This window comes from Zootoca vivipara, chromosome 10, assembly GCF_963506605.1.
Source record: "Zootoca vivipara chromosome 10, rZooViv1.1, whole genome shotgun sequence".
NCBI lineage: Eukaryota > Metazoa > Chordata > Lepidosauria > Squamata > Lacertidae > Zootoca > Zootoca vivipara.
Genome location: NC_083285.1, coordinates 2,779,513 through 2,804,936, shown reverse-complemented (window position 1 = coordinate 2,804,936; position 25,424 = coordinate 2,779,513). Strand labels below are relative to the sequence as shown.

Sequence of the window (25,424 nt, the reverse complement as noted above, 5' to 3'; positions counted from 1 at the left end):
GTTTTACAGGATCTCATGGTGGAGGCGGTGTTTGTGTGTCTGGCACGTTGTTGTGGCTAATCCCTGTGACTGCCCCCACGTGTCCTAATCCATGATCTATTCTGTTTGTTCACCCCCCCTCTCCGTGACCGGCGTATCTCATGACGTTTTGAAGGATGGTATTTATTTTTGTCTTGTGGTTATTTGGTGGGGGATTTTGGGGGGGTAGTGGTGCTAAATTTTAAAGTAAAAACCCCTTGCTGTGCCACCAAGTGCGATGCTGTGGGTTATCCCCCCCCCCGGGCTTAGTGGGGGCCTGGCAGGGGCCTACACAAAACAAAGGCTGTGCTGCAGCCTGTGATCCATGCACTTGTCCTCTCCCCCCCCCGGGCCTAGTGGGGGCCTGGCAGCCTGGCAGGGGGCTACATAAAACAAAGGCCGTGCTGCGACCTGCGACCCAGGCGCTCGCCCTCTCCCCCCCGGGCCTAGTGGGGGCCTAGCAGCCTGGCAGGGGCCTAGGGGTCTGATAATGGCCGCCTTGGTGGTTTCAGTTGCTTGGTTGATGATGTCATTTGGTTTGTGGGTGTGGTGTAGATTTCACAGGAAGGGAGGGGTGTAGGAGGAGGAGCTGAGGGAATAACACCACTTGAGGGCGCTGTTTGACTTGGTGATAAACCAGGTTTATACCTGCCCAGGTGTGAGATTTGAGGGATTTTCTTTTCCAACAATGCTCAGGGAGTGGCCTGGATCGTTGTGTCAGAATTTCAGGACGATCGGTCAAGCGGTTACGGAGAAAAGTGGAACACACACTTTCATGATTTTTACATTTATATATATATATAGATATATATTTAAATTTAATATCCTCTTTTTTCAGTCATATGGCTCCCAGAGAGGCAATTGTCCATCAGAGTGACAACTTTCTGTTTTTATATTTCATGTACATAGGAAACAATGTTATGAGAACCATTCATGGTGTGGGAGAGATGATGACTCAAATGGTCCTCAGCAGAGGCTCTATTTTTCCTCTTTCTGTGCCTGATGTACCCCCAAGTGTCCACCCAAGCAAGCAGGCCAGCATTGTAGAGAGTGAAGATGTCACTGTGATGGACACCAAATTAAAAATCATTGAGATTTTACAGGTAAAGACCTTTACTTTAAAATTTTAAAATGAAACAAAGCATCAACAATATATATTAAGTACTGTAACATCAAGGCATGTGCATGAAGGCTTGTGATTATGGTGACTCCAGTTTTTGAACTGTGGTGTGGGGTTTTGACTTTAGCACAAGGCCATCTCACCAGTTAGTTAGTTTCCACTAGAGTTATGGCTAGTAATAGACTAATTTGGCAACTTCAATTTCTCCCAGTTTCTCAGTTTTTCAATTTTCAATTCTGTTTTCCACATTTGTACATTTCTACATCAATTTGCGGTTTCTTTGTTTATTTAAAATCCTCATGAAAATTTTAATGTGCAGTTCTAATATACACATTTTTGTACGAAATTTTAACCAATATGCACTTTTTGCAAGTGGCAAATACATTATATCCCAATACATTATATTTTTGTTATTTTCCCTAAGGAGTGCATTTTATTGTACACATTTCCCTAAAATATGCATTTTTGTACACACTGGTTGAAGAACTGCAACACAGAATTTTGAGAAGTGTGACTTTTGAAGGATAGCTGTGTATCAGTGCACATTCTGGTGTGAGAAGTGTGAATTAGGTAGTTTCTCATTAAAATGCAAGGAAAATCAAATTGCTCCCCTATTCCTGGTTACAGTGCCCAATTTATTTGCACTGTAGAAGACAGTTTCTATTAACAGATCTGCTAACTGCAGTTTTCAAAAGATGTGTGATCTTTTGAAATACTGCATTTTATTACATACCTTTTAAGGCAACAATAATAACCTTGATTTCACAAGCAAATCATCTTCAAATGCTTCAGAAAACTTGCACAGAGGTTCAGAAATGTGTTGTGTCAACCTCTTCCTTTGTAGTTTATTCTTAGTGTTCGGCTTGACTACAGAATATCGTACATGCTGTCAATCTACAAGAAAGAATTTGGAGAGAGCAGTGAAAATGTTGATAGTTCAGTGCCATCTCCCCCTGACACACCAATTCTCACATCAGGTACTGTTATTAAAGCAGAATAATTCAACATAATGATGATTCCTTTCAGTAAGTGTTGCATTCATCTACTAGTTTAGGCAAAATGTTCAGAAACTCAAATGTGGGGGAAATTTGGAGATAATGGCTGGACAATTCTGACAATGTCTCAGACATTACTCAGTTTATGAGTTGTTTCCAACAAAAGTCTTGAATGACTTATGAAAAAATTAAATCCAGCTAAGAGTGCAATGTTGAAAATCAATTTAATATAGTTGAGATGGTGGTCAGATTGTAAAACAAATTCCTCCACACACATTCTGGCCTTAGGCTTTACCTCCAAACCAATAGCCCTGTGGGAAATTTATGGTCAAATGCCTGGCAGGAGAGAATCATCTTTGACTGACACACACAAAAATGTCAATGTTGGCTGCAGGCAAGCCTCCCTGGGGAAGGTATTCCATAGATAGATGGGGAGCTATGATAAGGTTACCAGTCCCCCCCCCCCCAGTGAATCCGGGGACACTTTTTAGCTTCAGTAGGAATGATAGGATTTTGTCACGAGACTGATTTGTAAATCCGGGGACTGTCCCTGTGAAATGGGGACATCTGGTAACCTTAAGCTATGTCTGAAAAGGCCCGGTCTCTTTTGGCTGTCCTCCAGACTGCTGCCTCGCTTGCACATGTGGGAAAATTGCAAATCAGTTTGGGGACTTGTATGCCTGCTCTTTGACCCACATTCTCCAATTGTACAGAGAATGTAATAGGCACTGCGTTTATTTGATGGTGAAATCTCTTTGGCTTTGTAATGCAAAGTCAGATAACAGAATCAGGGACTTTCTTTTCCAGTTCAGTTGTTACGTTCTAGGTATGATGATTGGTGGAGGAGAAAGTGCCTGCTGCATGTGTCCAGAGGTTGAGTATTGTCTGAACACGCATTCTAAGAATTGGATCGTATGTAGGTTTTCTGTTTTGTTCAGTAACTTGAAGTTTAGTTGCCCTATTTTTATTTATTGCTTTCTATTTGTGGGTTGGGGACCCAGGTGGCTCTGTGGGTTAAACCACTGAGCCTAGGGCTTGCTGATCAGAAGGTTGGCGGTTCGAATCCCTGCGATGGGGTGAGCTCCCGTTGCTTGGTCCCAGCTCCTGCCAACCTAGCAGTTCGAAAGCACGTCAAAAATGCAAGTAGATAAATAGGGACCGCTACAGCGGGAAGGTAAACGGCGTTTCCATGTGTGCTGCTTTGGTTTGCCAGAAGCGGCTTTGTCATGCTGGCCACATGACCTGGAAGCTATAAGCCGGCTCCCTCAGCCAATAATGCGAGATGAGCACGCAACCCCAGAGTCGGTCACGACTGGACCTAATGGTCAGGGGTCCCTTTACCTTTACCTTTATTTGTGGGTTATGTGACCAAGCACAGGTGAGGCGCTGTGGTCAAAAGGCTAGTGAGTGAGTTGCTTTCATCCTTGGACAATGTGGTGATAGTGTCCTTTGATTTCTTTTTTTGTGTCATACCAGTCGCTGTTGGTCATTCATTCCTAGGACAAAATAAGTAAGGGGCGTAGTAATTTTTGTATTGCTAACTCTACCAAAATCTAATTTCATAGGAGTTGTTCCTAACATAGATGAAATTGCTGCTGAAGCAGAAACTATGTTTGCTGGCAGGTAAGCTCTAAAATTCCTTCCATTTATTGTGTGGTGTAGTGGTTAAAGAGTGGTAGACTCGGAATCTGGGGAATCTGGGGAATCCGCTCCTCCACATGCAGCTGCTGGGTGACCTTGGGCTCGTCACACTTCTCTGAAGTCTCTCAGCCCCACCCACCTCACAGGGTGTCTGCTGTGGGGGAGGAAGGGAAAGGAGAATGTTAGCCGCTTTGAGACTCCTTTGGGTAGTGATAAAGCGGGATATCAAATCCAAACTCTTCTTCTTCTTCTTCTTCTTCGCCAACTTCGCCTCCCCCCCCCACCCTCCTGCTTTGTAATACTAGCAAACACTACCTATTTACTCTTTCCCCTTTCTCCTGCTTGCTGATGTACTGCTACTTCTGTGGTAGAACTTTTAATTTGTAGAATGCTTTATAAACATTTTAATGATTCAGCCTTGAAGCACAGTAGCTTCTATCTAGTAGATATAGACTGAATATTTGATTTTTTTTTAAAAAAAAATGTATTTATTTGCTGGTTATATTATACAGTGGTACCTCGACATCCGAATGACTCGACTTCCGAAGGTTTTGACTTCCAAAGTCGGCAAACCCGGAAGTCTTTTCGACGTGCGCACGTTCTGCACCTGTGCAGAAGCGGCGCGCGTGGTCGGCGCATGCGCAGAAGCGCAAAATTGCACTTTGCGCATTTGCAAAATGGGTGCTTCAACAACTGAAGACTTCGACTTACGAAGAGTGCCACGGAACGGATCGCCTTCGTAAGTCGAGGTACCACTGTACTGCTTTGATATATTCTAAGTTGACTAAATAAATAAATAGCTGTTGAAATGAGCCCAATGAACCATGTGTGAGCTTCCAGAAATGCAACGCCTTTGATCATGGAATCTGGTCAGGCTACTTATACAGTATATTTTATGTTCTACATTTATGTTATGGCTGTAATGTTTTTGATATATTGTGAGATGGCTTGGAAAAGGACATTTTGAAAAGCAACCTATAAATAAGATACATTTCATTGTCAGAGCTATCTAGTGATCAAGCCATAGCTTTTCAGACACGTAACTGAGTAGAGTTTTCAGTTTATAGTGCTTTTACATTTTTGCATCAAGTTCTTTCCGCTTCCTGGTTTATGGTGGTTTAAAACTGATTTTATGCTGTTGGCCTTACTATTTTATATTGTTTATAACTAGTTTTGTTGTGTGACTTGTGTGTGTGTGTGTGTACACACACAATATCTCTTGTTACACTGAACTGGTTCGTACATAATGCTAAGCCAGACATGTTCCTGGAAAGGAGATTGTGGCCATATTGATCTTCCTCTAGTCCTCCTGCTGCTGCACTGCCATGCGCTAAGCTATGGTTTGGCCTCAAGTCAAGCTTTGTGAAGATCTTTGCTGATATCAGCCTCTCCAGCAGATCCTCAGTGCATGGCAGGGGATAGTGATTGGGCACCGTCACCTTCTTCAGGAGTCTGTAATCATTGCAGAGCTTCAACTTTGAGGTGTTGGGTTTCTTCACAAAGAGCACAGGGGCCTTAGATGGGTGGATGAATCCCTGCACCAAATTCTTTCCCAGAAATTCCTTTAACACGACTAGCTCTACCTCTGACCTGGAGTACAGCTGACCCCCCTGCAGCAAGTCAATTTTGCAGTCGTATGGTCTATGGCAGGGGTCAGCAACCTTTTTCAGCTGTGGGCCAGTCCACCGTCCCTCAGACCATGTGGTGGGCTGGACTATATTTTTGGGGGGGGGGGGAGATGAACAAATTCCTATGCCCCACAAATAACCCAGAGATGCATTTTAAATAAAAGGACAGATTCTACTCATGTAAAAACACGCTGATTCCTGAACCGTCCGTGGGCTGGATTGAGAAGGCGATAGGGCCACATCCGGCCCACGGGCCTTAGGTTGCCTACCCCTGGTCTATGGGGAGGCAATCTGTTGGCTTCCTTCTCACAAAACACATCTCGGTAGGCCTTATACTGTAGAAGTAATTGGACTTCCGGTTTAATCGCGAGCGCCGGCAGACGCAGGGGAAACTTTCTCCCGCCCCTTTGGAGGATTCTAGGGGGGGGGGGTCTGCAGAGCGCGCAGCCTCCCAAAACTTCAGGAGGAGCGTCCTGAAGTCGTGGGGACTTGGCAGCTGTCCATTTTGACCTCCTTCCCCCCTGAAGAGCCCTAATAAGGGCGCGAGAGTGGGGAAAGTGGAGGCGCGGACACAGCAAGCGGATCGCTTCCCTCCAAGGGAAAAGCTCCTAGTGCTGGCGGCGGATACAGCAATTAAATTTCTCCAAAAGACAAACTGAAATCCGGACACTTTGGTCACAGTGAGTAACAGCAACAAAGCTTTTAAATTTGGAACAGATTTGGCCATCGGGAGAGCCTTAAAAACACGGAGGTCGGGCTTCCCCCCCTGCGGCAATAGCGAAAGCAACGACCAGCTTCCGCAGCAGGACTGTAAATAGACACTTTGAAACACCTATTTCTTTAACTTCTGGAGGAGTGCAGGGCTCTAGGAAGAGAAATCCTGCGGATTTTATGTTTAAGACTGTTAAAGAGTGTTTCTTCTGACCTGGGAACGGGATCCGTTCATCTCAGTCGGCTAAGGTGATGTCACAATGAGAATCTGTTTATGAACTTCTGTTCACCCTTTGACTGGCTTTGATCTGCCTACTGAATTTCCAAAGGCAGAAATAAGACTGTATTGAAGGGAATTTGCAACTCTCTACTCTTCTTCTGCTAACAAAGCATAAGTTACCCTGTAAAAGACTTAGAGAATTACAGTGCCTTTCTAACCAGCCTGTTTTGAGCAGCGTATTGTGACTGTGTCTGCAGCTGCTCTCGCCTGGGAAAACTTTTGATAAGTGTGACCTTGGATGCTTCTGGCTTAGATACTTGGGCGCTTCTGGCTTAGAGACCTTGAAGCTTCTGGAGCAGAGACTGTTTACCTTTTCTACTGAGTATAACAGCATTATGTCTGGCCCAGAGGCTACAACTGGAAGAGCAAAGAAGAAATCATCACTGTCAGCATCATTTGAAGAACAAGTTTTACAATCTTTAGCAATCCTTCCAGTGTTGAAAGAGGGCCAGGAAAGCAATGCCCAAGAACTGAAAAAAGTTGCTGAACAGCAGAGGCACGCTACAGAGGAATTGAAACAAATAAGAGGAGAATTGGGAGCTCTAACTAAAGATATCTCACAAGTTAAAATCCAAGTAACTGGAGTGGAGGAAAGAGTTACCCAATTGGAAGAAGGGAAGGTCCTAGACCTGGATAAACAAGCATACCAGACGCAGGTGGCACTCGCCTTTGTACAGATGAAACAGAGGGAGGTGAACCTCAGGATTCGGGCTTTTCAAACGATAGAGAAGGATAATCTGAAGACTACGATAATAGAAGAATTTTCAAGAACCTGGGAATTGCCCCTGCAAATTGTCAAGGCATTCAGGTTTGGGACAAAATCAAAGAAAGAAATTTATTTTGTAAGTGATTGCATGATTACATTCCAAACCAAGGAACAAAGAGACAGAATCCTTGGATTACATTACCAAAAAGCCCCGAAGGTTCAAGAATAACAGATCATCCTTTTCAAAGATTTGCTGAAATTCTTTCTCGACCTGAGGGCACAATATACTGATTTGACGACCGCCTTAAGGAGAAAAGGAATCTACTTCAGGTGGGCCTTCCCGGAAGGATTAAACTTTCAGTACCGACAAAAGAAGATTAAGATCAAATCAGTGGAACAAAAGAGAGAATTCTTGGAGAAATACGCGAGAGAACTGCAAGGATTAGGCCCTCCAACTCCAGGACTGCTTGGAGAACCAATAGAGCTCGATTCTGATTCAGACCTAGGCGAAGGCGCAACTGCAGCAACATAGGCCAAAATGTCACTGAGGATTTTGTCATGGAACTCTAACGGTTTGAACTCAAGATGTAAAAGCAATCAAGTATACCATATTTTGGCAAAACAAAAATTGGATGTAATTTGTTTACAAGAGACACATGTCACAAGAGTGCACTGAAGAATTTTGCAAAATAAAAAACTGGGAGAGGAATTTATGTCTTCGGATAAAGTGAAAAACGAGGAGTGGTAATCTATGCGAAAGAGAAATTGAGTCCAAAATTAATGTTTAAAGATGAAGGGAGATATGTTGCAATTCAAATAACATCACAAGGCAAAAAAATTCTAGTTTTGGGAATTTATGCACCAAATGATGGAAAATCAGATTTCTTTAAAAAACATACATGAAAAACTCTTGGATTATTTGGACTTTAAAATATGTTTGTTGGGAGACTTGAATGGAGTGGTCTCTACCTTAATGGACAGATCACAAAGACATAAAATTACCAACGAAGGAAGACTGCCAAAGTCTTTCTTCGAAATAACGGACAATTTAGACTTGATCGATACGTGGAGGTTCAAGAATCCATTGGAAAAAGACCAAACTTTTTTCTCAAATGCAAATTAATCTTGGAGTCGTCTGGACTATATATGGTTAACAAGAGACCTAGCCCTGAGGATTAACAATGTGGAAATAGATCCAAGAACTTGCTCCGACCATAATGCAGTGATTTTGGATTTGAAGACATCTCTGCAGGGTACATTCAGATGGAGAATGAATGACTCTTTGCTAAGGAATGAGAAAATTGTTGAGAAGGCCCAAAAAACTTTGAAAGATTATTTTGAGATAAACTTGAGGACGACTTTGGAAAAAAGGACCATATGGGATGCCAGTAAAGCTGTAATGAGAGGATTTCTGATGCAACAAAATGCGATTAGAAAAAAAGAATACAATGCTAAGAAGGAAAACATCTTAAATCAAATGAAAGAAAAGGAAAAGAAATTAAGAAGTAACCCTAAGAATTTACAGACTCAAAAAGAAATTAAAGCATTGCAAACACAGTTTTCTCAATTGATGAATCAAGAGATCGAGTCAAAAATTAAATGGATGAAACAGAAATCATTCGAGTCAGCAAACAAATGCGGCAAATTATTGGCATGGCAATTGAAGAAGAGACAGAAACAGAATACTATTACAAATCTCATACAAGAAGGAAAAAATCTGGAGCATCCAACAGAGATTTGGAAATGTTTTCAAAAATATTACAAACAACTGTATAGACAGGAAAAACAAGACAAAGACAAAGTGGAGCAATTCTTGGACAAAAATGGATTGCATAAAATTCCCGAAGATAAGAAATCCCTACTTTCCCAACGAATTTCTATGCAAGACGTAGAATATGCAATATCACAAATGCAATTGGGTAAAACACCAGGACCTGATGGACTTACAGCTACATATTACAGAATGGCGAAGTTCCAGCAGACTGGAGGAGGGCAAATGTTGTCCCTATTTTCAAAAAGGGGAAAAGAGAGGACCCAAACAATTACCGCCCAGTAAGCCTGACATCAATACCAGGAAAGATTCTAGAGCAGATCATTAAGCAAACAGTCTGTGAGCACCTAGAAAGAAACTCTGTGATCACTAAAAGTCAGCATGGGTTCCTGAAAAATAAGTCATGTCAGACTAATCTGATCTCATTTTTTGACAGAATTACAAGCCTGGTAGATGAAGGGAACGCTGTGGATGTAGCCTATCTTGATTTCAGCAAGGCCTTTGACAAGGTGCCCCATGATATTCTTGTAAAGAAGCTGGTAAAATGTGGGCTAGACAATGCTACCATTCAGTGGATTTGTAGCTGGATTACTGACCGAACCCAAAGGGTGCTCATCAATGGCTCCTCCTCATCCTGGAGAGTAGTGACTAGTGGGGTGCCACAGGGTTCTGTCTTGGGCCCAGTCTTGTTCAACATCTTTATCAATGACTTGGATGATGGGCTTGAGGGAATCCTGAGCAAGTTTGCAGATGACACCAAGTTGGGAGGGGTGGCTAACACCCCAGAGGACAGGATCACACTTCAGAATGACCTTAACAGATTAGACAACTGGGCCAAAGCAAACAAGATGAATTTTAACAAGGAGAAATGTAAAGTACTACACTTGGGCAAAAAAAATGAAAGGCACAAATACAGGATGGGAGACACCTGGCTTGAGAGCAGTACATGTGAAAAGGATCTAGGAGTTTTGGTTGACCACAAACTTGACATGAGTCAGCAGTGTGATGCAGCAGCTAAAAAAGCCAATGCAATTCTGGGCTGCATCAATAGGAGTATAGCATCTAGATCAAGGGAAGTAATAGTACCACTGTATTCTGCTCTGGTCAGACCTCACCTGGAGTATTGTGTCCAGTTCTGGGCACCACAGTTCAAGAAGGATACTGATAAGCTGGAACGTGTCCAGAAGAGGGCAACCAAAATGGTCAAAGGCCTGGAAACGATGCCTTATGAGGAACGGCTTAGGGAGCTGGGTATGTTTAGCCTGGAGAAGAGAAGGTTAAGGGGTGATATGATAACCATGTTCAAATATATAAAAGGATGTCATATAAAGGAGGGAGAAAGGTTGTTTTCTGCTGCTCCAGAGAAGCGGACACGGAGCAACGGATTCAAACTACAAGAAAGAAAATTCCACCTAAACATTAGGAAGAACTTCCTGACAGTAAGAGCTGTTCGGCAGTGGAATTTGCTGCCAAGGAGTGTGGTGGAGTCTCCTTCTTTGGAGGTCTTTAAGCAGAGGCTTGACAGCCCTCTGTCAGGAATGCTTTGATGGTGTTTCCTGCTTGGCAGGGGGTTGGACTGGATGGCCCTTGTGGTCTCTTCCAACTCTATGATTCTATGATTCTATGATTCTATGATTCTATGAAAGATTGGCTAATACAGCCCCTAATGGACTTATGCAATGAGATACTGGAAGGAGGAGAGGCCCCAGAGTCTTGGAAAGAGGCCTACATCACGCTGATACCCAAACCAGATACGGATAGAACGCAAGTTAAGAATTATCGACCAATCTCCCTATTGAATGTGGATTACAAAAATTTTGCTAATATATTGGCCACTAGATTGAAAAAGGTTCTTAAAGACTTTATCCATCAGGACCAGGACCAAGACAACATTAGAAATGTGGTGGACATTTTGGAAATGTTGGAGCAGAGGATAAATACAAAAGCTATTTTAATGTTTATAGATGCGGAGAAGGCCTTTGACAATATTTCTTGGATGTTTATGAAAAAGAATTTAGAAAAAATGGAGATTGGACAAATTTTTTTGAATGGAGTAAAAGCGATCTATTCTGAACCAAAAGCTAAAGTTATTGTAAATAATATGTGTGAGGGACAGGGGATATCGCGAAGTCCCTCCCCTCCTGAGTTCAAGCCAATCCCCGAGCACAGGGGGAAGCAGAGAGAGTTCCGATTCCAGTGGGGAAGCAGGAAGTCGTGTCCGAGGCTCAGGCAAGGTAGAGGAGCCAGGGTCCCAGGTGGGACAGGAAGGGGCGAATAAGGGCGGGAGACCCATCCCCCCAACTCCGGAATTACGCAGAAAGAGGAGGGGAAAGAGGATGGGTCTGCCAAAGCTTTTGTGTTGGAGAAAGACGCGCCAAAAGCCATTAGGAGGTTCTGAAACCGACTGACCACATCACTCCGTGTAAATAGCAATGACTTAAGCACTGTAAATACGCAGCACCAATAAAAGAATAAAATGCAGAGCTGCGTAGCGTCGTTACTCTGAAGTAGTCCGCTCCGGCCACTGTGACAGCAACCTCCGAATCCTTTTTTGGGCTACTTTGGAGTTGCCGGGATGAGCGTGTCAGAGGCGGAGAGATGGCGGCAGATCGCGGAGCAAGCCCAGCAAGAACTGCAGCAGCTGTCGCTGCAGGCGCAGGGGGAATTGAAGGCAGCTAAAGAAGAGACTAAGAAGGTCCAGGACGACCGGCTACAACTTGCGGAACAGGTGAGAGCGCTACAGGAAAGAGAGCAGGAATTAAGGGCGGTGGCGGTAGACCTCCAAAACAAGCTGGATGCAGAGAAAAACAAGGCGGGAGGGGCACCCCAAGTCCAAGTGCTGCCAGGAAGGAGAGCCGGGACGCTAGTAAGCAAGTTTAATGGAGACCCGAAGGAATATCAGGGCTTTGAGACTGAGATTGTGTATGCTCTTGAGCTGCACCACGATGAGTTCCCTGATGATGAGCACAGGGTAGCGTTTATTGTGGAGCACCTTACCGGGGCAGCCAGGGAGTGGCTAAGACCGTTAATTGCAACAAAGAATCCTTGCATGAAGAATGTCAAACTATTTCTAGAAGGTTTGAAAACGATGTATTCGTCCGATAGTCATATGGACCAGACTAAGGAGGAACTTCACAATTTACGCCAAGGAAATATGACAGTTCGCGCGTATTGGGCGAAATTCACCATGCTGGTGCACAGATTGGGGTGGGAATTAGAGTCACCCCCAATGCAAGCGGCGTTCTACTTGGGGTTGCATGAGGAGGTGAAGGATGAGCTCTCGAGAGGTCCAAAGCCCAGTAATATGGATCAGCTGAGCAAAGCGGCTCTGGCGGTGGGGGTGAGACAGGAATCCCGGTGGAGCGACAAGCAAGCAACGCGCGCAAAGCGGGCTTGGTTCCCACGGTCGCAGGAGAAGCCACCCCCCCAACAACCCTTTCAAGCCACGCCTGGGGCCAGTCAGGACCAGGAACCCATGCAGATTGATAGCGCGCGCGCGCGGGGGCTTTTCAAACCCCAGCGGCGCCAAGACGCAAGGAGGGAAGGGGTGGGAATTGCTTTCTCTGCAACTCCCCCCAGCATCTCGTCAGAGACTGCCCACATCGCAGGGAGTGGCAAGGAAAGGCGGGAACGGTTGTGCCCTCCCCCACTGACGCAGCACCACAGCAGGGAAACGGGAAAGCCTGGCTGCAGGAGACAAGGGGCAGCAGCCAGGCACAGTCAGCAGACAACAGCCCCAGCCCACCCACCCGCACAGAGAGGAGCAGAGCCAGCCCACCCCTCCCAGAGCAGGAGTGGTTCTAGAAGTGACGCTCACGCTCCCAAATGGCTATCCCCTGACAGTCCTCGCCTTAATTGACAGTGGGGCGTCAGCGAACTTCTTCTCGAGGAACTTTGCAGAAGAGCACCAGATCCAGCTTCTGCAGCTGGATTTTCCTCTGCACGTGGCGACCATTGACGGCAGAGAGCTGCTGGGAGGGGCCATCACTCATCAAACCCCCCCCCCCCCATGAAAATGACGGTGGGAAGGCACTCAGAGACACTGGCATTCAACGTCACCACCATCTCAGACCCCCCCATCGTCTTGGGCATGAGCTGGCTGGCGCGCCACGACCCCTCCATCAGTTGGCACCAGAGATGCATCACTTTTGGATCGGACTTTTGCCTGGAACATTGCATGCAGCACCAACCAGGGGAGGGGCCTCCGATAGCCACGGTGGCCACCATGCACGTCAAAGGGGGTGAGGCGATACCCAAGCCGTACTGGGACCTGCAGGAGGTCTTCAGCGAAGCGGAGTCCGACCACCTACCCCCACACAGGCCTTTTGACTGCCAGATCAACCTGGTGCCAGGGGCAACTATACCCCCAGCCAAGCTGTACGCCATGTCAGACCAGGAACTGGAGGATCTGCGCGCTTTCATCGACAAGAACCTCAAGCGGGGGTTCATCAGAGAAAGCAAGGCAGCAGGGGGCAGCCCGGTCTTCTGGGTGGACAAGAAAGACACGCAACAGCGCCGTCTTGTGGTGGATTTTAGACGACTGAATTCAGTGACAGAGCCAGTGGCTTTCCCCATGCCCAGAGTGGATGATCTCCTGACAGCGGCACGCAGGGGCAAGATTTTCACCAAGCTAGACCTGAGGGGGGCGTACAACTTGATCAGGATCCGGGAAGGCGATGAATGGAAAACCACGATGTTCACGCCTCTGGGCTCTTTTGAATATCTGGTGATGCCCTTCGGGTTGCAAGGGGGCTCAGCATGCTTCCAGGCCTTCATGCACCACGTCCTGGGGTCCCTCCTCTTCAGGAAATGCTTGGTCTTCCTGGATGACATCCTTATTTACTCCAATGACCCAGTGCAGCATGTGAAAGATGTCAGGGAGGTGTTGCAGCGCCTGAAGGAGAACCACCTGTATGTGAAGCTGGAGAAGTGCAAGTTTCACACCAAGGAGGTGGACTTCCTGGGCTACAAGCTGTCAGACAAGGGGCTGGCGTTGGACAAGGACAAGGTGCAGGCCATCCTGGACTGGCACAGCCCCAGGACGCGCAAAGATGCCCAACGCCTACTAGGCTTCGCCAACTTCTACAGGAAGTTCATCAAGAACTTCTCTCGCGTTACGGCTCCCATCACTGACTGCCTGAGAGGCAAGCAGAAGTTCAGGTGGACACCAGAGGCGCAAGCAGCGTTCGAAAGCCTCAAGAGGGTGTTCGCCTCAGACCAGAACCTGTTCCACGTGGTTCAGGACGCGCCCCTACGCGTGTAGACAGATGCTTCTGATAAAGCTGTGGGCGCCATTTTGTTGCAACTGGACGCCAACAGAGAGTGGAGACCCTGTGCCTTCTTCTCCAGGAAGTTGACCCAGCCAGAGCGAAACTACACGGTGTTTGATCGGGAACTTCTTGCGATCCACGCTGCGTTCCAGCACTGGAGACACTTCCTGGTGGGCGCCAAGCACCCCATCCAAGTGTGCACGGACCACAAAAACCTGGAGTTCTGGAGAACTGCCAGGGTGCTCAACCAGCGGCAGATACGGTGGGCAGAGTTCTTCTCGAACTTCAACTTCTCCATACACTACATCCCGGGAGAGCAGAATGTCAGGGCGGATGCCCTCTCCCGCAAGCCAGAGTACATGGAGGAGGAGGCGCCACCGGCACCCAGGCACATTTTCCCCCCGTCAGCATGGTCCTGCGGAGCAGCAGTGGTGAGCGAGGCAGAACTCACAGCACTGACGGCAGCGGATGAATTTGCCAACCGCATCTTCAGAGAACTGAGAGGGGGGGGGAGCAGGCAAAAGACTTTGCAGAACGCAGGGGGCTGCTTTTCTACAAAGGTGCACTGTACCTGCCCACCACCCAGCTTAGACGTACGGTCCTCAAGCAGATGCACGACAACCCAACGGCGGGTCATTTTGGGAGGGACAAAACCACTCACCTAGTCATGAGACACTTCTGGTGGCCAGGGGTGAGGGAAGATGTTCGAGACTATGTAAGGGGCTGTGACACCTGCCAGCGGGCAAAGGTGGTCAGAGCAGCGCCACCGGGATTGCTGGAGCCCTTAGCCACGCCACACAGGCCGTGGGAAGTGGTGTCCATGGACTTCATCACAGATCTGCCTTCTTCCAGGGGCAAGACCGCAGTGTTGGTGGTGGTGGACCTCATGTCCAAAATGTGCCATTTTATACCGTGTGCCAGGGCGGTCTCTGCAGAAGAGACAGCCAAACTGTTTGTGGATCACGTATTCAGACTGCATGGATTACCCTTAAGGGTTATTTCGGATCGTGGCCGCCAATTTGTTTCCAGGTTCTGGCGGCGGCTCATGAACCTCCTGCAGGTGGAGGTCAGCTTGTCGACGGCTAGACACCCGCAGACCAATGGACAGGCGGAGAGGGTCAACGCCATTCTGCAGCAGTACCTGAGATGTTACGTCAGCCAGAGGCAAACGGACTGGGTGGATCGCCTGCCACTGGCAGAATTTGCCTACAACAATGCGGTGCACGTCTCCACAGGGGTGTCGCCCTTTAAGGCCAATTACGGGCGTGACCTCAGATCTTTCCCAGAGAGGGAGGGGGAGGAGGAGGAGGAAGGCCCACAGGCTAAGGATTGGGCAGAGGAACTGGAGACGGTGCACCAGCAGCTCAGAGAACACTTGGAGAGAGCCAAGGAAGCGTACAAGAGGGGGGCAGATCGCCACAGGCGACCGGGGGAGGTCATTAGGGTGGGGGACAAAGTTTGGTTGTCCTCGGAGGGCCTTCCCATCAGAGGGCGATGCAAAAAGCTGGCGCCCAGAAGGTTGGGCCCCTTCACGGTCACGCAACAGGTCAACCCGGTGGCATACAGGCTGGCACTGCCAGAGGACATGAGGGTGCACCCAGTGTTTCATAGATCGCTGCTGTCGCCGTACAGGGAAAGCAGCAGGCTCCGAGACAGCGAACAAACCCCTGAGGGAGGGGGGGAGAGGGAAGGCAGGGAGCAACTCAATGAGGCCACAGCCATCCTGGATTCAAGGTGGGGGGTGGGGGGACTGGAGTACCTCATGGCATGGGAGGATGCTCCACCGTCCCAGAATGAATGGGTCCCAGCCACTCAGATACAGGAGGAATTCCTGGTAGAAGAATTTCACGCCCTCTTTCCCCATAGACCCAAGCCCTGGCACATGGAAAGGGAGGGGGAGGGGGAGGAAGCACGGGAGAGCAGTTCACCATGGCGCTGGGAAGCGGAGTTTGAGGAACCAGAGGATGAGGTATGGGTGTCACCGAGATCCACCCAGTCAGAGGAAGGAGCAGATTGGCAGAACATTTTTACCCCCACCAGCTCTGACACCACAGACTTTTTGGGATTCCCGTCCTCCCAGGCGGAAGGGGGGGGCTTGCAGGACTGGGGGGAGGTGTTCACACCAACGGGCTCGGAAAGCACTGAGTTCTTAGGCTTCCAGTCGTCACCGACACCTGGGGGGGACCTGGGGAGGGGTGAAGGAGAGCTTGGGAGGGGGGTGGATGTGAGGGACAGGGGATATCGCGAAGTCCCTCCCCTCCTAAGTTCAAGCCAATCCCCGAGCACAGGGGGAAGCAGAGAGAGTTCCGATTCCAGTGGGGAAGCAGGAAGTCGTGTCCGAGGCTCAGGCAAGGTAGAGGAGCCAGGGTCCCAGGTGGGACAGGAAGGGGCGAATAAGGGCGGGAGACCCATCCCCCCAACTCCGGAATTACGCAGAAAGAGGAGGGGAAAGAGGATGGGTCTGCCAAAGCTTTTGTGTTGGAGAAAGACGCGCCAAAAGCCATTAGGAGGTTCTGAAACCGACTGACCACATCACTCCGTGTAAATAGCAATGACTTAAGCACTGTAAATACGCAGCACCAATAAAAGAATAAAATGCAGAGCTGCGTAGCGTCGTTACTCTGAAGTAGTCCGCTCCGGCCACTGTGACAATATGGTATCAGAAGAAATTAGAATTGAAAAAGGAACAAGACAAGGGTGTCCCCTCTCCCCTTTGTTATTTATATCGGTCCTGGAAGTTTTACTCACCATGATTAGGAAAGATGAAGAAATCAAAGGTGTGACTGTAGGGAAGAAACAATTTAAACTTAAAGCCTTTGCGGATGACCTTGTTTTGACTTTACAAGACCCTGAGTCCAGTGCTACTAGGGCACTGGACCTAATCCACGAGTTCGGAAGTGTGGCAGTATTTAAATTGAATAAGAGTAAAACCAAAGTGTTAGATAATAATTTAGATAGTAAGGAAAGAGAAAAGTTGCAGGAAGCTACTGGTTTGTCATTTGTTAAGAAAGTGAAATACCTGGGTGTAAACATGACGTCAAAGAATTTGAATCTGTTTAAAGATAATTACTTTAAATTATGGAATGAAATTAAGAAGGATTTAGAAATTTGGACAAATTTGAAATTGTCTTTGCTGGGCCGTATTGCGACAATTAAGATGAATGTATTGCCAAAGATGTTATTTCTGTTTCAGTCTGTGCCAATAATTGATAAGTTGGAATGTTTTAAGGAATGGCAAAAGGTGCTATCGAAATTTATATGGCAGGGGAAAAAGCCTAGGATTAAATATAAGCTACTTACTGATGATAAACAAAGAGGAGGCTTTTCCCTACCGGACTTAAAGATTTACTATGAAGCAGCTGCCTTTTGCTGGATGAAAGAATGGTTTATGTTAGAAAACACTGATGTACTAGATTTAGAAGGCTATGACAATGCGTTCGGTTGGCATGCATATCTATGGTATGATAAAGTTAAGGTCCACAAAGGATTTAAAAGTCATATAATTAGAAAATCATTGTACAATGTATGGATAAGGTATAAAGATGTGTTAGAAAGAAAAATACCTAAATGGGTTTCACCTTTGGAGGCTAAGGGCTTTAAAAGGCCTAATATGGAAACCAGTTGGCCAAAGTATAGAGACTTATTGATAGAGGATGGAGGCCAATTTAAGCTAAAAACATAGGATGAACTAAGATATAAACTTGATGATTGGCTCCAATACCATCAGATTAATGAAGTATTTAAAATGGATAAAAAATTTGGTTTTCAATTAGAAATTTTTTTACTGTCTAATGAGACCATTGATCCATAAAATAAAGGCAATAATCAATGTACTGTACTATAAAATAATTAAGACAAAATTAAAGGTTTTTTTTTCCCTTACATGGGCTGATGAGAGTCATTTTTTGGATGGGGGCTCAGGGTCCTCTTCACTCTGATGCCTCCCGTGAGAGGCACGAGGGGGTCGAAGCACAGCCCACCACGGCTAGAAAGGAGACCCAAGCGGCCTCCCCTGAGAGGTGGACGGGGGGCAGAAAAATGCTGGCAGCGAATAGCTTTTTTTAAAAGGGGGAGGGGAGGGGTGGGGGGCATCGGAGCGCCTCTGCAGCTGCGGCTCAGTTGCGGACGCTCCCGCCAGCGCTCTGATTTCGAGCTCCAGCCCAGCGGATTTCGAGTTCCCTCCGGCGCTCGCCTGCTGCCTACCCGCTGCAGGCTCTTCCGTGTGCTCGGCGGCCTGGCTGAGGGCACGGTAGGCGCTGAGGCTGCTGCCCAGTTAGGCCAGGGCACTGAGCGCCGTGTAAGTGCGCAGGCTGGGCCAAGGGAAGTGCTCCAAGAAGAGCAGCGGCATCGTGGAAGCCTCTTCCCGAGCGAATGAACGCTTCCCTTAGGAGGCCGCCCGCTCCGTCGCGAATCCGGCCCAGACTCGGCAGTGTGGAGGCGGCGGCCTCTCCGGCCTGGGGTGAGGGAGACGCTTGGCTTCGGGCTGCGAGAGAAGGCGGCCAATGCTGACTCTCAGGACAGACAGATGCCAACAACAATTTATGTCAACTCCCTGTGTTGAGAGAAAGGAGTGAACAAGGCCGAATGTTTTCACTTGGTTTTTTGTGTTGTTTTTTGTGCAGAAAAGAAAAAAACGCAGTGCAGCTGGATGGTGAAGGTGGCAGGACATTCCTGCGAGTCCTCATTCACCTGATTATGCATGACTATCCTCCTTTGCTTTCTGGAGCCCTGCAGCTGTTGTTTAAACACTTCAGCCAACGAGCAGAAGTTTTGCAAGCCTTTAAACAGGTAGAGCCACCAATTAAAGCTATTTCTTTACATATGTTTCAGTTGCTAGAGATGTATGTCAATAAGTCTCCCTCCTGTAGAATTTAGCCAGAACATTTATGCAGTGCCTGTGTCTGTGTTGATGGAAGACTTGAAGACTTGTCTGAAGCTGCTTTTCAGAAGAGAGAACCCTCCTTGACCCACTTACTGCAGTGTTTTAACTGGGCTGCACCAGAGGCAGACAGCGTGCAGTTTCCCCTTCTTCCAAACTTGTACAAGTAACACATAGGAAAGAAGATTCTTTTTTAGTATTTGACAGTTGCTGCATAATGAAGGTATTGGAAGGTATTCCATTAAAATGGTGCTATGCTGATTAGTTGCAGTTCTCTGTTAAGTGACAGCTGAGTAGTTGGCATGTTTTGTGGCAGGAAATTAATGAACTTGCTCCAGCAAAAGATGGGAAATGAGATACCCATGGCTGTGTGTGCCAGGATGCTATGTAAGTGCAGAAAAGCACCAGAAAAATAATGAATGACCTGCAGTGTTCACCTAACCTAAAAAACTCAGATTGTTTTTTAATGCAAAGTTCTTGCCTTTCTATTTGAAAAGATTGTTCTTTAAAATGTGGAACAAAGCTTGAGGAAATTTCAGACAACAATTTCAAACAGCAGTAAGAGGCTTCACTACCTTGTAGAGGTTCTTTCTCCATCCAAATTTAGCAAAAAAAGAGAATTGGTTTTTCATAGCAAAAAACTGCAGAATCGATTCTTCAAAATAAGAGCAACAGTTGTTTATCTGCATAATTTATGCCAGTTGAAGACACGGCATCTCAGTGATAGGAACACTGAGTCAGCCCATTGGTTCAGCTGCCTTGGCATTGCCTATTCTGAGTCGCTGGGGCTCTCCTGGATTTCAGACAGGGAACATTTCTAGCCCTACCTGGATAAAGTAAGGCTTGAAGGTGGGATATTCCCCCCACTATGGGATGCTCTACCACTAAGTTACAGTCTTTTCCCAGTGTCATAGAATTTAACTTACCCTGCTGCAGAATTTTTCTTAAAATCTAATTTATGAAGTCATCCATAAATTATGTAACAGAATTCTGAATCTGCATTGTTGGGAAGAAATGGGCGCCAACCTGCAAAGGTGTAGCTAGCTGAGATTTCTGTTTATTTGCATGTTTATATAGAAAACACAATAACCTTAAATAGCAAGAGTCCTCTGCAGTAGAGGAATATTTGCTGATGTGAGGTATTATCTTTTTGTACGAGCTTTGTCACAGTGTTTATAGAGTTAATGTAGGGAAAACTGACAACTTCAGTTTCATTCAATATCCTCATTAATAATCTTTGCAAGCATGCAGCCTTGTAACCAATTTTACAGATGTTGATGAATTGAGAAATCATAATGAAAACCTTTTAAAGAAAGATGTTCTAGACATCTTGTCAGAAAATGAACAAATTGTAAGTCATTTTAGAAAAACACACAAGCCATATTATTGCATTGTGAAGGAAATAATCCCTGATGTTCAAAAAGGGATCTGGATGTCTTCCTGCAAAATTAGTTGAATTAGGAGAAAATGACAATTTTCCCCATATTAAAAACAAAAAATAAGCGGTTACATTCCCCCCCCCTAATTTGATTAATTTTGCAGAAACGCATCCAAAGAATTTCTCCCCTTAAATAAGGGACCCAGGTGGCGCTGTGGTTAAACCACTGAGCCTAGGGCTTGCTAGGGATACAATCTATTTAAGAGAAATAGACCAAACAGGAAAGGAGGAGGAGTAGCTTTATATGTTAGGGATATGTATACCTGTGAAGAGATCCAGGATTTAAAACTTCAAAGCCAAATTGAGAGTATCTGGGTCAAAATTAAGGGAGAGAAAAACATCAGTGATCTCATTGTGGGAGTTTACTATAGATCCCCAAGCCAAACTGAGGACACAGATGATGCCTTCCTGGAACAGATGGCCAAGCATTCCAAAGGAAGTGAGATAGTAGTAATGGGGGATTTCAACTATCCTGATATTTGTTGGATGTCAAACTCAGCCAAGAGCATAAGGTCGAACAGATTCCTCACTGGCCTTGCAGACAACTTCATTGTCCAGAAAGTGGGAGAAGCAACAAGAGGATCAGCCATTTTAGATCTGGTCCTAACCAATAGTGATGACTTGGTTAGTGGGGTAGAAGTGGCAGGATCATTAGGTGGGAGTGACCATGCTCTTCTGGAGTTTATTATCCAGCGGAAAGGAGCAACCAAGCATACTAAGGTCCAAATTCTAGACTTTAAGAAAGCCGACTTCAGAAAACTTAGGGAAACGCTGGGTGAAATCCCATGGACAGTAATACTAAAAGTGAAGGGAGTTTATGATGGTTGGGAGTTTGTTAAAAGGGAGATATTAAAAGCACAACTTCAGGCAATACCAATGAGACGGAAACATGGAAGGTGCCTAAAGAAGCCAGGCTGGCTATCTAAAGAACTTTTGACTGAGTTAAGATTTAAAAGGGATATGTACAAAAAATGGAAAAGGGGGGAAATCTCCAGAGAGGAATTCAAACATATAGCCAGCACGTGTAGAGACAAAGTCAGAAAAGCTAAAGCACAGAATGAACTCAGGCTCGCTAGAGAGGTTAAAAGCAACAAAAAGGGCTTTTATGGGTATGTCCGTAGCAAAAGGAAAAACAAGGAAACAGTGGGGTCACTCAGAGGAGAAGATGGTGAAATGCAAACAGGGGACAGAGAAAGGGCAGAACTCCTCAATGCCTTCTTTGCCTCAGTCTTCTCCAAGAAAGAAAACAACGCCCGACCTGAAGAATATGGAGCAGATGATTCAGCAGGGGAAACACAGCCCAGAATAAGTAAGGAGGTAGTACAAGAATACTTGGCTAGTTTAGATGTATTCAAGTCTCCAGGGGCTGATGAACTACATCCAAGAGTATTAAAAGAACTGGCAGAGGTGATTTCAGAACCACTGGCAATAATCTTTGAAAATTCCTGGAGAACAGGCGAAGTTCCAGCAGACTGGAGGAGGGCAAATGTTGTCCCTATTTTCAAAAAGGGGAAAAGAGAGGACCCAAACAATTACCGCCCAGTCAGCCTGACATCAATACCAGGAAAGATTCTAGAGCAGATCATTAAGCAAACAGTCTGTGAGCACCTAGAAAGAAACTCTGTGATCACTAAAAGTCAGCATGGGTTCCTGAAAAATAAGTCATGTCAGACTAATCTGATCTCATTTTTTGACAGAATTACAAGCCTGGTAGATGAAGGGAACGCTGTGGATGTAGCCTATCTTGATTTCAGCAAGGCCTTTGACAAGGTGCCCCATGATATTCTTGTAAAGAAGCTGGTAAAATGTGGGCTAGACAATGCTACCATTCAGTGGATTTGTAACTGGCTTACTGATCGAACCCAAAGGGTGCTCATCAATGGCTCCTCCTCATCCTGGAGAGTAGTGACTAGTGGGGTGCCACAGGGTTCTGTCTTGGGCCCAGTCTTGTTCAACATCTTTATCAATGACTTGGATGATGGGCTTGAGGGCATCCTGAGCAAGTTTGCAGATGACACCAAATTGGGAGGGGTGGCTAACACCCCAGAGGACAGGATCACACTTCAGAATGACCTGAACAGATTAGACAACTGGGCCAAAGCAAACAAGATGAATTTTAACAAGGAGAAATGTAAAGTACTACACTTGGGCAAAAAAAATGAAAGGCACAAATACAGGATGGGAGACACCTGGCTTGAGAGCAGTACATGTGAAAAGGATCTAGGAGTCTTGGTAGACCACAAACTTGACAGGAGTCAGCAGTGTGATGCAGCAGCTAAAAAAGCCAATGCAATTCTGGGCTGCATCAATAGGAGTATAGCATCTAGATCAAGGGAAGTAATAGTACCACTGTATTCTGCTCTGGTCAGACCTCACCTGGAGTACTGTGTCCAGTTCTGGGCACCACAGTTCAAGAAGGATACTGATAAGCTGGAACGTGTCCAGAAGAGGGCAACCAAAATGGTCAAAGGCCTGGAAACGATGCCTTATGAGGAACGGCTTAGGGAGCTGGGTATGTTTAGCCTGGAGAAGAGAAGGTTAAGGGGTGATATGATAACCATGTTCAAATATATAAAAGGATGTCATATAGAGGAGGGAGAAAGGTTGTTTTCTGCTGCTCCAGAGAAGCGGACACGGAGCAACGGATTCAAACTACAAGAAAGAAAATTCCACCTAAACATTAGGAAGAACTTCCTGACAGTAAGAGCTGTTCGGCAGTGGAATTTGCTGCCAAGGAGTGTGGTGGAGTCTCCTTCTTTGGAGGTCTTTAAGCAGAGGCTTGACAGCCATCTGTCAGGAATGCTTTGACGGTGTTTCCTGCTTGGCAGGGGGTTGGACTGGATGGCCCTTGTGGTCTCTTCCAACTCTATGATTCTATGATTCTATGATTCTACCTTTACCCCTTAAATAACTTACAATTTCTTGATTTCTTACTAGATGCCTAAAATGTCTCTTTTCAGATGTTTTCATATTAATTTCCCAATTCTGTTTCAAGTTTGTCATTTTGCTTATCACTCTTCAGATTTGTTCATAATTTCAGTGCATGCCACATTTACTTTCATCAGTTAAAATAATAAATCACCTTGGTGATGTAAAGTCCACATTCAGTACCTTTATTTTTGAACTGGTTTGTTCTTACATGTTAATCACCAGGCAACTAAAGCATTAAGTGGCAATTTGCATGCGTCAGTGAGCCATCATACATCAAATGAGATGAGAAGGAACTTTCATATCTTCCCCCAAAGAGTGATTCTCCATTGAATCAGTTCATACATTTAACTGCAAGCATTGAGTAATCAGTTGATGCAGAAATAAGTGATGTGTATCAATGGATTAACCATATGATTTCTCTTGCTTTTACATATAAAAATTAATGTGATCTGTTGATGGATTAAAAAATCATTGGGCCTTATAAAAAGTCAAATCAAGGAGTTGATTGGAACTATAGTACAAAATACAGTTCTGATGACATTTTTAAAAAAGTGAAACCTTTGTGAAATTTTGGGATTTACAGGTTCAGTTGCTGGTATCTAATCAAGATGTGGATAACTACAAGCAAATTAAAACTGATCTTGACCAGCTAAGGCTTACTGTAGAAAAATCTGAACTTTGGGTTGAAAAGAACAGTTATGAAAGTGGAGAGCTGGGCGAAAGTCAGGCAAAAGGAAGTGATGAACCCATGGAGGTGGGTGTTTTTGTCTTGATCCCTGCACATTATTTCACTTTTATTTATTTAGAATATTTATATGCCACCATTCAATAAAAGGTTCTCAAGGTGGTTACCAGAGTTTTGTTTTCGTCTAGCGAGGCACCACTGTACTTGCAAAAGATGAACTTTTCTTTGTAATGTACCAAGTATGTTTGCCTTGGCCAAAGGCAAACATACTTGTTACACTTTGACCTGTGAATCTTTGCTGACGAAGAATAGTCGAAACAGGGCCTTGTCCTGATTTTCTGATTTTTACTGGAATTTATCTTTAGTTGCCTTCAACATTGGGATTGATTCCCATTTAAACCCCGCATCACATCAATAAAACCTTGTGAAGATTTTTTGAAATCCATCTTCTTTTGGCCTGAGTTCTTGCAATTTATTGTTTATATATAGAGCTAGCATGCCAAGTTTGGGGGCAGTATGTTTCTTTTACAAAGAGAATAAGCAACTGCTTTTCAGTTGCTATGAATGTAGATATTCCCAGCAGAATGCAAATAGATTCTGGTCCCTTCCCTAGAAGGATATGATGAGGGAGTGTCAAATCACATGACATAAGGCTATAAGATTTGCAGCTGAATGTCACAACTGTGTTGATGATGTGGTTATCTTTCTATAACGACATCTCTGGAATACCCTTTGGGTTCCATGTGCACCACTGTCTTGTTTTTCTGTATTTCTGTTCCAACCGGCCAGATAATAGACCAGGTTAAGACCTTCAAATACCTGGGAATTGTCTTTCAGTCAACAGGCTTGTGGGTGGCACACCATAAATACGCCAGTGAAAAAGCATCCCAAACCTCTAAGGTTTTGTCGCGATTCTTTTACATGAAGGGTGGCAGGTACATCCCAGCAGCTCTTGAGGTATTCCAAGCAAAACCTCTGGCACAATTACTTTACGGGGCTCCAATATGGACAGGGAATCAGTGTAGTACTCTTGAAACAGTCCAATCAAAATTTCTAAGACAGATTTTCGCTGTTCCATCATGCGCACCAAATGCGGCTTTACGCCTCGAAGCCAACCTTCTATCTGTCAAAACACGGACTTGGCAAAGAACACTTAAATACTGGCTCCGTCTAAATCTAAATCCACCTGGGCTATTGCCTCTAGTCACACGGGATGTACACAAAGGCGCATGGGCAAAGGCTGTGCACCAAAAACTCCTCTCATGTGGCCTGCACGCACAGCATTTACTCATAATGGGCCCATCCAAGGCAAACAGCCTCATATACCAGCGCCTGAAGAACATTGAACAAC

At 45.6% G+C, this 25,424-nt stretch overlaps 1 protein-coding gene across 7 annotated transcripts in view; it reads left to right on the top strand.

Moving 5' to 3' along the window:
• Positions 1–25,424, top strand: part of ITPR2 (inositol 1,4,5-trisphosphate receptor type 2) — a 277,002-nt gene that overhangs the window by 117,349 nt on the left and 134,229 nt on the right. For all 7 annotated transcript variants that reach the window (XM_035127537.2, XM_035127538.2, XM_035127539.2 and 4 more), the window contains 5 exons: positions 928–1,121; positions 1,983–2,115; positions 3,699–3,756; positions 18,763–18,928; positions 23,972–24,142. In XM_035127537.2, the coding sequence (XP_034983428.1) occupies positions 928–1,121; positions 1,983–2,115; positions 3,699–3,756; positions 18,763–18,928; positions 23,972–24,142 (722 nt within the window). The remainder of the gene's footprint in view (positions 1–927; positions 1,122–1,982; positions 2,116–3,698; positions 3,757–18,762; positions 18,929–23,971; positions 24,143–25,424) is intronic.